At 39.0% G+C, this 12,300-nt stretch overlaps 1 protein-coding gene across 5 annotated transcripts in view; it reads right to left on the reverse strand.

The window, feature by feature from the left end:
* Positions 1 to 12,300, reverse strand: part of LOC123540326 (uncharacterized) — a 123,755-nt gene that overhangs the window by 40,730 nt on the left and 70,725 nt on the right. The window contains exon 1 of one of the 5 annotated variants that reach the window (XM_045325253.2): positions 1,956 to 2,458. The exons of the other annotated variants lie outside the window; for them this stretch is intronic. Within the exon in view, the coding sequence (XP_045181188.1) occupies positions 1,956 to 2,187 (232 nt within the window). The 5' untranslated portion in view covers positions 2,188 to 2,458. Of the gene's footprint in view, positions 1 to 1,955; positions 2,459 to 12,300 lie in introns of those variants that run through there. 5 annotated transcript variants of the gene reach the window in all.

The raw sequence follows: 12,300 nt of genomic DNA on the forward strand, positions 1-12,300 counted from the left end.
GGGTCGTCTACTCCCCTATGAAGTTTGAAGGTTGTTAGTCACATGGTTCTCCAGTTATTGATCGGAAATGAAGTATGACGTATGAACGGACAGACGGACGAACGGACAGGGCAAAAACAATATGTTTCCCCCTCGTGGGGTGGAGGGGGAGGACAGACATAAAAATGGAAGTAGGAAACAATTTACTCAAGAACACTAAAGTAGTCAAGTTAGTACAGGAGCTCGATAGATCAGTCCCCAGAAGTGAAATAAGTCGATTTACAAAAACTTTGATGGTTCTTTGTGGAATCAATGTAGTTTGAAAGTTAGATAAATTATGCTCCAGGAAAATGAGTCTGTTGAGTAGTATGAGATGAAGTAGACTAGGACTCTACGTCCCATGATTCATAGATTATGCTTCAGAACACTAAAATAATTCTGATGAGTAGTCATAGTAGTCGGGGTGTTGAATAGATTAGGCTCCAGAAAACTAAATCAATCTTATGTGGGGGCGCCGGACAGATTGGGCTTTAGAACATTAAAATAAGTCCGTTGAGAAGTCATCATAGTTTGGAAATTAGATATATTAGGCGCAAGGACATCAAACTAAAACTTGTTAGTAATCACAGTGTAGATTAGGTTTTAGAATACTAAAACAAACCTCTCGGTCGGCAATGTAGGCTCCAGTTCACACAGTCAAGAGTGGTAGTAGGGCAGATTATTAAATTTCATCTTTGTAGGAAAATCAAGGTAAAACACAAAAATAGTATCTGACTTCCTACAAACAACTGGTAGAGGGGGTTTGAGTTGTAAACGATAATCAGTCTGGTATTGAGAGCGAAAATATTCATCATTTAAATATATATTATGCCTACATTTCAAATTATAGATAGTTACTACACAATTAACGTTTGTGAGTATAAATAGTACCGTGTGTCAGGGTTCATTTACTATATGTATCAGTAAGTACAATGTGAATATGTAATTCCACTAAAAAAGCTGGACGAGTCTTTTTTTTTTAAATGGCTGCACCAGATAACAATGTCTAGTGATTGCAGCTCTACATACAGTATTTAAATCAATAACTTTTTAAAAACATATTTTAGTACAATTTTGTGCATAGCATAATTATCTTTAAAACGATAAATACAAAACGCATCGAGTAACACTAGTAGAAAAAGTCACGGAAGTAACACCATAGGAAGGACTACTATGCCAACTGCATAGCATAAGATATCTACCACTAACGTGAGCTCAGATGAACGTACATTATTACACTGAACAAGCTATTACAAAACTGGTTTTGAAAATGACAGGATATATCTTGTCGTACTAAATGAGCTCATGATACCGCTCCAGATTCTTCCACTGGCCAGCACTGTACCATGAGACAAGCATATCTTCGAGTCATTTGTAAATCTTAAACAGAACAAAACAATACCTTTAATATACAGTTAAACATGTGGTAAAGCCCACCTTTGAAGAGAGATCAACATGCTAAAAAGAACACTACTTTCATTGTCGATATAACAATTTACAGTGTATCTGAACCTGCGAAAAGAAATCAGCTGCATATAACCACCACATTTTGGATGTCCAAAATTTGATCTGTATACACGGGTTTAAGTTAATCCCGTTTCCAAGTACAGTGCTCCCTCTCTACAGCAGCCCCCTGAACAACAATTCCTTCCTTGCAAAAACACTTGCTACTGACTCCAAAATATGCTTATTGAACTTTATTTTACCTCTCTACAACAACTCCCTCCGAACAACAACCAAATGTTCCGTTTCCCAAAGAATGTTGCTGTAGAGAGGGAGCGCTGTATTCAAAATTCTTCTCATTTAAAACAAAACACAACAAAATGAAATTTTAGAAAATGGCACACAGCAGCAACACATATTTCGCAATATGATACCAATATTAAATTATCTAAAAATCTTTCCCGCCTTTAATAATTAATAGTACTTCTACTTACTAGGACCTATGGTTTTTCCACATGTTTCGTAGGATCCGCGACCTCCACGATGGTGGCCAGTCCAGCAAGACCTCCACAGTCCTTCATTTCCTTCCGCATAATATCCGTAGATATGCCGGCCCTCCCAGGATCGCCAATACGCCGTGGCAAACCCAATAAGGTCAAGGATAAAACCTATCAACGCTAGCACGAGCACCACTTTCAACAAAGTCGGTGCGGAACCCCAAGCCATTGCTAATTAAATCTAAAAACACTGTTTGGGCGTACTCCGAACTGAGAAATACCCGCAGAACAAAAAGTATTCTATAATGAATTTATACCTGTACACAGTAAATGTATGAGAAAACCAAATGAAAATTCAGAGGTATGAGTTAACACTCCTGCCCAAGCACATATACTAAAAAATCCAGGTAAATATTACAGTCGAGATATCTTGTTTGGCAAACGCTGTTTATCGGCAATTTATCACCATCACAATGAGTGTACTGTACACTAAGATTGAACGAGTACCGGGAAATGCAACCTCGAGAGAGCTGAAATTTTTCTCTAAGTGTTACACTCGAGTTAAGGGGCGTCTACATATGTTTTGATAGTGTAACTAATGTTTTTTATCTTGCTGATGTCACATATAAGAAGGTCCTATTTTTGTCAAATTGACAAACTGAGAGATATAAGGCATGTATCAAGCTGATAGGTAACTCTATTTTTTCCAAATCTTCTTCTTCTTGGCCTCCGTCCGTCTAGGAAGACGATGGCTGTGAAGGCCGATTATTGACTGGCACTTTTTGAAGCAGTCGGTGCAAACAAATACAGTGTCTGTGCTCTTTGAGGATGCCTTTCTCCTTGCCCTCTTTGCTTCACGGATCTCTCTTCTGTCAGCTTCAGCGATCCTCACACCTTCTTTGACGGCATGTCTCCAGCTTGCCCTGTCTGCGGCCATGTCCTCCCATTCATCAATGCAGATGTGGGTGGACTGGAGATCTCTTTTGCATGCGTCCTTATATCGTAGCAAAGGACGATCTTTCGGACGGGTACCTTGTTCCAGCAGGCCGTATAAGAGGTCTTTTGGAATCCAGCCCTTTTCCATGTGGCGTACATGTCCAAGCCAACGGAGCCGTCTCTCAGTGAGTATTGCGGAGATGGTAGTGGATCTGGCTCTTGTGAGGACCTCGGTGTTTGTGATCTTGTCCTTTCACGAAATATGCAAGATTCTCCACAGGCATCGCATATGGAACGCATTGAGCCTGGTCTCTTGTTTGGCGTAGGTTGTCCATGTTTCGCTGCCGTAGAGCAGGGTGCTGAGGACACACGCCTGGTATACCTTCAGTTTTGTGCTCAGTGAGCTTAGATAGTACTGCCGCTGCTTTTCCGATCCTTGCGTTTATCTCAGGGTCAAGTGACAGATTGCTTGTAGGACCACATTCGTAACAGATCGCATTTGTAACAGATTCCGTACGTATGCGATCGCATTTGTAACAGGTAAAATGTGTTACGAATGTGTTTGTCCAACATGAGGGTTGACAACAGAAGCACATATGTATCATGTTGAATTTTATACTGCAAATGTGCAATCAATTGGTTTTCATCGCAACATCATTAAATGACTGCCATAAGCACCATCACAAGTTAGCGTCGTCGTCGTCGACGTCAATGACGTCATAAAATTATTTGAACCGCATCATGAGAAAATGGGCCTTCGGGAATCTTCGAGGCTTTGCGACCAGTGTAGGCCCAGATGAGCCTGCGCATCCGCACAGTCTGATCAGGGCCAACACCGTTCGCTGTTATTTCAAAGAAGGCTTATTCTACCTGAATATGAAATTTTCTGACCCTTATTCGGATACATAAATTCACAGGTCAGCCTAAATATACACTTTCCGGAAATTCACGAAAATGTCTGAATGCCAATTTTCCCGTGACGTGGCTCAATTTTTATTATCATTTCAGCATCCACTGCCACTACCACTATAATATGATTACAACTTCAGCTACCTCTACTGTTACCTCAACTAGCTGAAATGTAGACCCACATGCTCAGGTCACTGGTTCGAAACCGGTGGCGACATACATTTGTAGCTATCTTTCGTGATCCAGAGCTGTTTCAAGTTCGGTGACAAACACGAAGTTGCCATGTCCTGGGACAAATTATATACAACTTGTCATGGACGGAGTCGTTAGCCTTAAGTCTAGGAGGGCCCGATCTTGTGCTGCGAACTAATGTCTATGAGATTTTAAGAAAATACACCTTATTTTTTAATTACCCTCACGCCACTGAGCCCGCCGGTGAGGTTATAGGCCTTCTTTTATTATAATCCCGCCGTGAAATTGCGGAGTTAGTGCGTTCGTGCAGTTATATTTAGGTTCTTGTCCTTGGTATAACTTACCCATGCATAGTCAGATTTTCTTATTAGTTGGTACAAATGATCAGCATGGATAGAAGGTGAGTTGCGATCATAATCCATGTTGCTATATCCAACAGGGGCGTAGCGTGATCAGTTTAGATGTTACTCAAGGGAGGAGTGTGGGGAGAGGAATCCCCTTCTCCGGCGGGGTCCGGGGAGCCTCCCCCGTCGGAATTTTAGAGCAAATCAAGAGAAAGGGTGGCTTCTGGTGACTTTTCTCATCAAAACTATGCTTCCTCAGTTTTGAACACAATATTCACACATTGCCTTTATTATCGTTTCGTGAACTTAGATTTTATATTTCAACCTAAACATCTGTCACAAGACTTTTGTCTCTGTATCATTATTTACTTGATTTCCAAGGATGTAGTGATACATTTCACGGAAATTGTAAGTTTCAATGTTCATGGCAAGGACGACTGTTATATTAAACGCAACTTGTAAACGGCAACAGATGGCTAAAATAACCTTGGTCTAGAAATCAATATAATGCTTACAACATTTTTCTTTAACTGCAATATTTAAAAGAAAATTTACCGTAAATGCAAGTTATGAGCATTTATTACATATGTGTATCCTAGGTTTAAAGAAATCGAGGTATTACCGTATTTCAAAGGTATTGAGGTGTAGGATGTATAACTATTTCATGCGTTAAATAATTTTTATTGATGTATTTTTTCGGCAATACATTTTTGGAAAGCATAAGAAGAAGGTGACTGGTGTTGAAACTTGGTTTCTCTATACTCCCCCTTCCTACGACGGAGTGAAGTAAGGTTGAGTAGGTGCTTCGCAGCATAATGACCCGGAAAATTATTCATAACGTAGGAATTAATGAATTGACAGTTTATATGACTGATGTGGAGTGTTATACTATGGCAATGCGGATAACAAAGCCTAAATGTTAATTTAGTCATTTATGTTAATTTATGATTTTGTTCTTTTTGCTCTCATTGACTCTTTTATTTTGGGATAGATAATTTATTTTTGTTTGAGCGTAGCGATTTAGGAAATAATCAACAAATAATCAAGGCCTTCGAGTGGTTTATCGTCTATTTTACCACGGCTCAGAGTTCAGATGCGTAGGAATTGAACCACGAGGGCGTTAGCCAGAGTGGTTAAATACTGAAGCATCTGAACCGTGGTAAATTAGACGATAAATCACAACATTTCCTTCCTTGTTTAACTGGAAATCAAATCGAGCCATGTTAGAATGCTTGGGAATTCATAGTTGTTACAGACACAGTTGTTTATCCTTCTATATTTTACTAGTGATGGACAATTGCTATTAAGCAAATTGTTCTTATGATCAATAGCAGCTATAGTATATATGCATCTGAAATTATATGTGTATTTAGAATTTTAAATATATTCAGATTTAAATAAGTATTTACAATAACAAGTGCAAGCGGAGCAAGAAAAACAAAAGTTAGAAATTTGGATAAAAGAGCAACAGCAATCTGCCATCACAAAAAAATTATAACAAAGTCAAGGACCAAGACAACAGCATACTCATATGCTATGACATTGTCCCTACCTCCATACCTACTCCTGATCAGTTTTTTATTGCTTCTATGGAGTTTTTAGCCTTTTTATTTTTATGTTTGGACCTTAAAGATACTTAGGTGAGTAACCGAGTATGCCACGCTACACGCATGTCCAAGATCAAGGTCACAGCTCCCCACTGAACTTGGATTTGTTTTGTCATTTTGTTGTAATATATAATGTTTGTGTCCGGATCATAACTCAGTTTAGTCAGATTTCCAAATACTTAAGTACAAATAACCACCATATATTGTCAATCTGTATTAATCATAAACCAGGTCCCCAGGGCAAGGGTCAAGGTCACAGTACTAAGTTCAACGTTGATGTATTTCGTACGATTATAATTGGAACTAAGACAACTTCTTGAATAGTTGAATAGGTATTAAAACTTATGTCTTCCGATAGTTTGTGAATATTGCCTTTGCTATTGCTTTTGCTGGTACATGTAGTATCGTGCTACTATGAATAGACCAGTCATGACAACGGTATTCTTGCCAAGTTTAATTGCCAGATAACAAACCAGTACCAAGATATTAACCTGACTGGAAACATCCCTCTAATAAACAAGAGGGCCGTCATGGCCCACTATCGCTCACATGAATAATATTACACTATATATGTTATTAAATCTGCGATTTTTGCCATTTTAGGGGCCATAACTCTAAGACAAATAGCGTGATATGGCTACTTTTTGAGGAAAAAAAGCAAGATCCTAATGATATATAACAAGTTAAGTCAAAATCAAATAATAAATGTGATCTCTGTCATGTTCACAATGCTAAAATCAGCAAATTTTGTCATTTTAGGGGCTATAACTCCAGGACAAATGGAACTATATAGCTGTTTTTCGCAAGGAACCGAGATGTTATAGATGTTTAACTTCTATACAAGTTTGGTCAAAATGAAATAATAAATATGGTCTCTATTGTGTTCACAAGACTAAAATAAGCAAATGTTGCTATTGCAGCCATAACTCCTAGACAAATGGCGCGATATGGCTGTTTTAAAAGGAAGTGAGTTCCTATATAAGTTTAATAAAAATCAAATAATAAATGTAGTCTCCACTGCGTTGACAAGGATAAAATCAGCACTCATTTCTTGCCAATTCAGGGGCCGTAACTCCAAGTCAAATGGTGCAATACGGTTGTTTTTGAAAGGAACCGAGATCTTATAGATATATAAGTTGTGTGCAAATTTAGTCAAAATAAACAAAAAATGTGGCCTCTATCGCGTTCACAAGGCTAAAATCAGTTATTATTGCCATCTCAGAAGCCATAACTCCAAGACGAATAAGGTGATATGGCTGGTTTTCGAAAGGAATCGAGATATCTATATAAGTTCTGTGCAAGTTTTGTCAAAATCAAATAATAAATGTTGTCTCAATCGTATTCACAAGAATAATGTGAACGGACGGACGGTCGGACGACGGACGACGTACAAAGGGTGATCACAATAGCTTACTTTGTCACTTCGTACACGTGAGCTAAAACATGTTACAAATGTGTTTCAGATGTAAAAATGCACTTTTTTGTTCATTTTTCCGATCGAAAATGACACGTGACAAATGCGATCAGATGTCACATCAAAAATCGGCATCGATCACATTCGTCTCAAAAATTGTTACATATGTGCTTGATTTCTGTTACATATGCGATCTCATTTGTAACACCTGTTACAAATGCGATCTGATACGAATGTGGTCCTACAGAGCCTAAATACTTGAAGTTTTCAACGACAGCCTGTTCGGATCCGTTGATTGTTATTGATGGAGAGATCGCTGTGTCCTGGACCATAACCTCAGTTTTCTTCATACTGATATAAGTGCGAACTCTTTGCAATCGTTTGCGAGCCTGTCTAAAGGACGCTGAAGGCCTTCTGGAGTGTGGCTGGCAAGAGCTGCGTCGTTGGCAAAGAGCATCTCTCTGAGGAGAACACGGGTAACCTTGGTCTTGGCACGGAGCCGTGAGAGGTTGTAGAGCTTGCCGTCGTGTCGGGTGTGTATGTAGACACAATCAGAGGATGACTGGAAGGCGTATGTCAGGAGCAGTGAGAAGAAGATGCCGAATAATGTAGGGGCCAGTACACTGTCCTGCTTGACACCGCTGCGGATTTCAAATGGTTTAGATGTTTCTCCATCAAAGCTTACTGTGCCTTGCATGTTGGTATGATAGCTTTTGATGATGCCTAGGAGTTTTGCGGGGCAGCCTATGTGTTCTAGAAGTTGGAATAGTCCGCTGCGACTTACTAGGTCGAAAGCTTTTGTGAGATCGACAAAGGCAAGAAACAATGGTTGGCGTTGTTCTCTGCATTTCTCTTGGAGTTGTCTCACCGAGAAAATCATGTCTGTGGTGGATCTGCCTGATCTGAAGCCGCACTGTGACCAGGGGTAGACTCGATCCGCTAACTTTTGAAGTCTGGTGAGAGCCACCCGTGCGTAGACCTTGCCGACAATGCTTAGAAGGGAGATCCCATAGTAACTGTTGCAGTCACTCCTGTCTCCCTTATTCTTAAAGAGAGTGATGATCTTGGCATCTCTCATGTCTTGTGGCACTTCACCCTCCTTCCAACAGAGACACAGGAGCTCGTGGAGTTGGTCAAGTAGCACTGGTTTTCCTTCCTTGATGACCTCCGGAGGAATAGCATCGTTTCCAGGTGCCTTTCCAGGCGATAGGGCTTTGATGACTTTCTCGAGTTCCTCTAAAGTAGGTTCGCTGTCCAGTCATCGAGTACTGGAAGTTTAGGGATGTTGTCTAAGGCCTCATGGGAGACTTTATTTTCTGTTTTCTTTTTCAAATGATGCCATAATAATACAAACAAACAAAAACACCTTACATTTATAACAAGAACATTCGAGAGATTTTAACTTATCTTGTTTTCCTTATGCATAATTTCTGTCAATAACAATATCAGTGGTGTCTAATTTGTCACATATCACTTTTAAGCAAAAAAACATATAAATCTGTCATTAAATCAACCGTTTTTCAAGGCTTTTCAACATGGAATAAGATTACCAAAATTTTAAGCGAGAAAAAACTCCTCTATGATATTTCTCCGTTATTTTTTGTTATGAATATCGAGTTTGTCCTGCGGTGACATTCAAGAACATTAGACAGAAGGAAACATGGCTTTACAACTCCGGTGGGTGGTTTGTATCCCCATGTTCCACTGTATTTTACTGGAAAAACTGAAACGTAATATGAGCCGCGCCATGAGAAAACCAACATAGTACGATTGAGACCAGCATGGATCCAGACCAGCCTGCGCATCCGCGCAGTCTGGTCAGGATCCATGCTGTTCGCTTTCAAAGCCTATTGCAATTAGAGAAGTCGTTAGCGAATAGTATGGATCCTGACCAGACTGCGCGGATGCGCAGGCTGGTCTGGACCCATGCTGGTCGCAAATTACGGAACAGAATTAGGGCAAAAACTACATTGTGCTTTCGTATATCCAATCTTGCGATTTACATATGCATTCGTTCTTCTCATGTTCACATGCTTCCTTCGGACATCCCATTTTGCATTGTTACATGATCATTTGTGCTTCCTATGTTTACGTGTTCCTTTCTGACATTCATACATGCTTAATTGTTTCATTTTATTATCATAGTTACTTCTTCATTAGTCTATGACATTATCTTGCTTTCGGTCATGCTGCAATGTGACATGCATCACTCGGTGTATTAGCTTGTGGTTAACCTAGACACACCCTCCCCATGTGTTTATGTCGTCTATATGCTGACGATATGGACAGAAGTGACTCCTGGGCAGGTTGAATGTGCTTACTCGTACGCATGAACAGCTAACAAAGTTTTAAAAAAAACACAATATAATGAGGTTACCATAATGAACATTTCTCATTATTATACCAGAGGGCGCTTTTATATTCGTGCTCGGAAGCTTCGGCTACGTCACGGAAAAAATACGACACTACGCATTTTGGCTATGTGTCCGGTGACCGGACCTAACCTGTTTGATTTGTCTAGGCGTCCGGTAATAAAGTTCGAAAAGGCCTGTGTATCATCAAACATGTATGCATCTTATTTATTGCATTAAGTCAATTGAGATACCATTCGTTTTAGCTCGACTATTCAAAGAATAGTCTGGCTATTCTACTCATCCTGGCGTCGGCGTCACACATTGGTTAAAGTTTTGCATGCAAGTACATAAGGCTATCATTTAAAGGCATATATCTTTGAAACTTATTTTTCCTTTTTCTAGGTCAATTACCAACCTCACTAGGTCAAGTCTTATAACTCTGACATGTATTTTGGCCAAATTAAGCCCCCTTTTGGACTAAGAAAATCCTGGTTAAAGTCTTACATGCAAGTTACTAAAACTAATCCAACTATTGAATTGAAACTTCGCATGTGTCTTCCAGGTTATTAAACAGGGTGACAGCATCAAGTCCCATAACTCTGACATGCATTTTGGCCAAATTATGCCCCCTTAAGGACTTAGAAAATCCTGGTTAAAGTCTGGCGGGCAAGTTACTATCTCAAAAACTAATGCAGATATTGAATTGAAACTTCACGTGTGTCTTCGGTGTTATAAAACTAGGTGATAGCATCAAGTCCCATAACTCTGACATGTATTTTGGCCAAATTACTCCCCTTTTTAGACTTAGAAAATCCTGGTCAAAGTTTTGCATGCAAGTACATATAGCTATTACTTTAATGCATATAGCTTTGAAACTTATTTTTTCTTTTTGTAGGTCAATTACCAACCTCATTAGGTCAAGTCCCATAACTCTGACATGTATTCAGCTAAATCATGCCCACTGTTAGACTTAGAAAATCCTGGTTAAAGTTTTGCTTGCAACTTATTATCTCCAAAACTAATGCAGATATTGAATTGTAACTTCACATGTGTCTTCGGGGTTATAAAACTAGGTGATAGCACCAAGCTCATAACTCTGACATGTATTTTGGCCAAATTATTCCCTTTTTAGACTTACAAAATCCTGGTTAAAGTTTTGCTTACAAGTTACTACCTCCAAACCTTAAATGCAGATATTGGATTGAAACTCTATAGATATTTTAAACTGAAATACCACACAATAATGTTTTTATTCTGTGAATCTTTTCACAGCAATGTACCATAATCATGTAGTGAAAACTATCGATAGTTGGTTACTAAGTCTCCAGTACGATGTCTAAAACACTAGGTCTAAAACACCAGATTTAAAACACTAGGTCTGAAACACCAGATCTAAAACACTAGGTCTGAAACACCAGGTCTAAAACACTAGGTCTAAAACACCAGGTCTAAAGCACTAGGTCTGAAACAGCAGATGTAAATATCAGGTCTGAAACACCAAGTGTTATCACTAGGTAAGAAGATAAAAAATTTCCAAAACACGTCATATCATGTACAAATATTACATTCATAATGCAGCAAATAATAGCTATCTACCCGCTGTGTTTCTACAGTTTTATTTCTAAGTAAATCCCAGTACTATTCATTCAAAAGAGAGTGCTTATCCATTCTAGTTCCAGACATTCCAGAGAGAGTACTCCATCATTCAAAAGATCGAGCGCATTCATTATAGACAGGATGATCGGTCATTCAAAACATTGTGCTCATTATTATTATTATTATTATACCAGATTTATAAAGCGCCTTTTTATCATCAATTTCACGTTCAAAGGCGCTTTACATAGTTCAAATGCAGCCACACAGGGCGCATAATTCATCCTCTACTAGTACACAGAGCGATCTGACCAGAGGGACAGAGTGAGGCAAAGCCCCCACGACAGAGAGATCAGAAATCAGATACAGGCTAGCCTAGCTCGTTGCGAATAGACAGCCTGGTTCTTTAACGTGTCCAGTGTATAGCACTGATACACGCAAGGATTACCTGGGTTCCTGACCAGTACACCTCTAGTTGGGTGGGAAACACTGAAAAGCATTTCTGAAAATTCCCGAGTAGCTGCCGGGGATCGAACCCCCGACCTCAGGATTGGAAGGCCAGTGTGCAAACCACTGAGCTATCTGTGCATCATATCCGTCCACTCATCCATTATAGCTCGAGTTCGAAAGGGAAGGCTGTCATGTTATAAGGTAACATTATACCAATTCAATTCCTTCTTTATTTCATATACACAATTAAATTTTGAGACCTCATTTTCAGTACTTTAGAGCATACAATGATACGAAAACCATTTATATCCAGTTCCTATAATATGTTTTCTTACCAAAAATGTAAAATTATTGAGATTTTATGTTACATATATGATAAATAATCTGTTAAGAAAAACATCACCCTCTGAAAATGCTCCCATGAAATTTGCTAGTATGTAGACATTTTCTCAATGATGAAAACTAAATCAAGAAAATTCACAATCAAAGTTATCTTTTGTCAATAAAATAAGCAATAAAACTAAGCCTAAAATAGAATTGTAA

Source organism: Mercenaria mercenaria, chromosome 16 (genome assembly GCF_021730395.1).
Source record: "Mercenaria mercenaria strain notata chromosome 16, MADL_Memer_1, whole genome shotgun sequence".
In the NCBI taxonomy this organism is placed as follows: domain Eukaryota; kingdom Metazoa; phylum Mollusca; class Bivalvia; order Venerida; family Veneridae; genus Mercenaria; species Mercenaria mercenaria.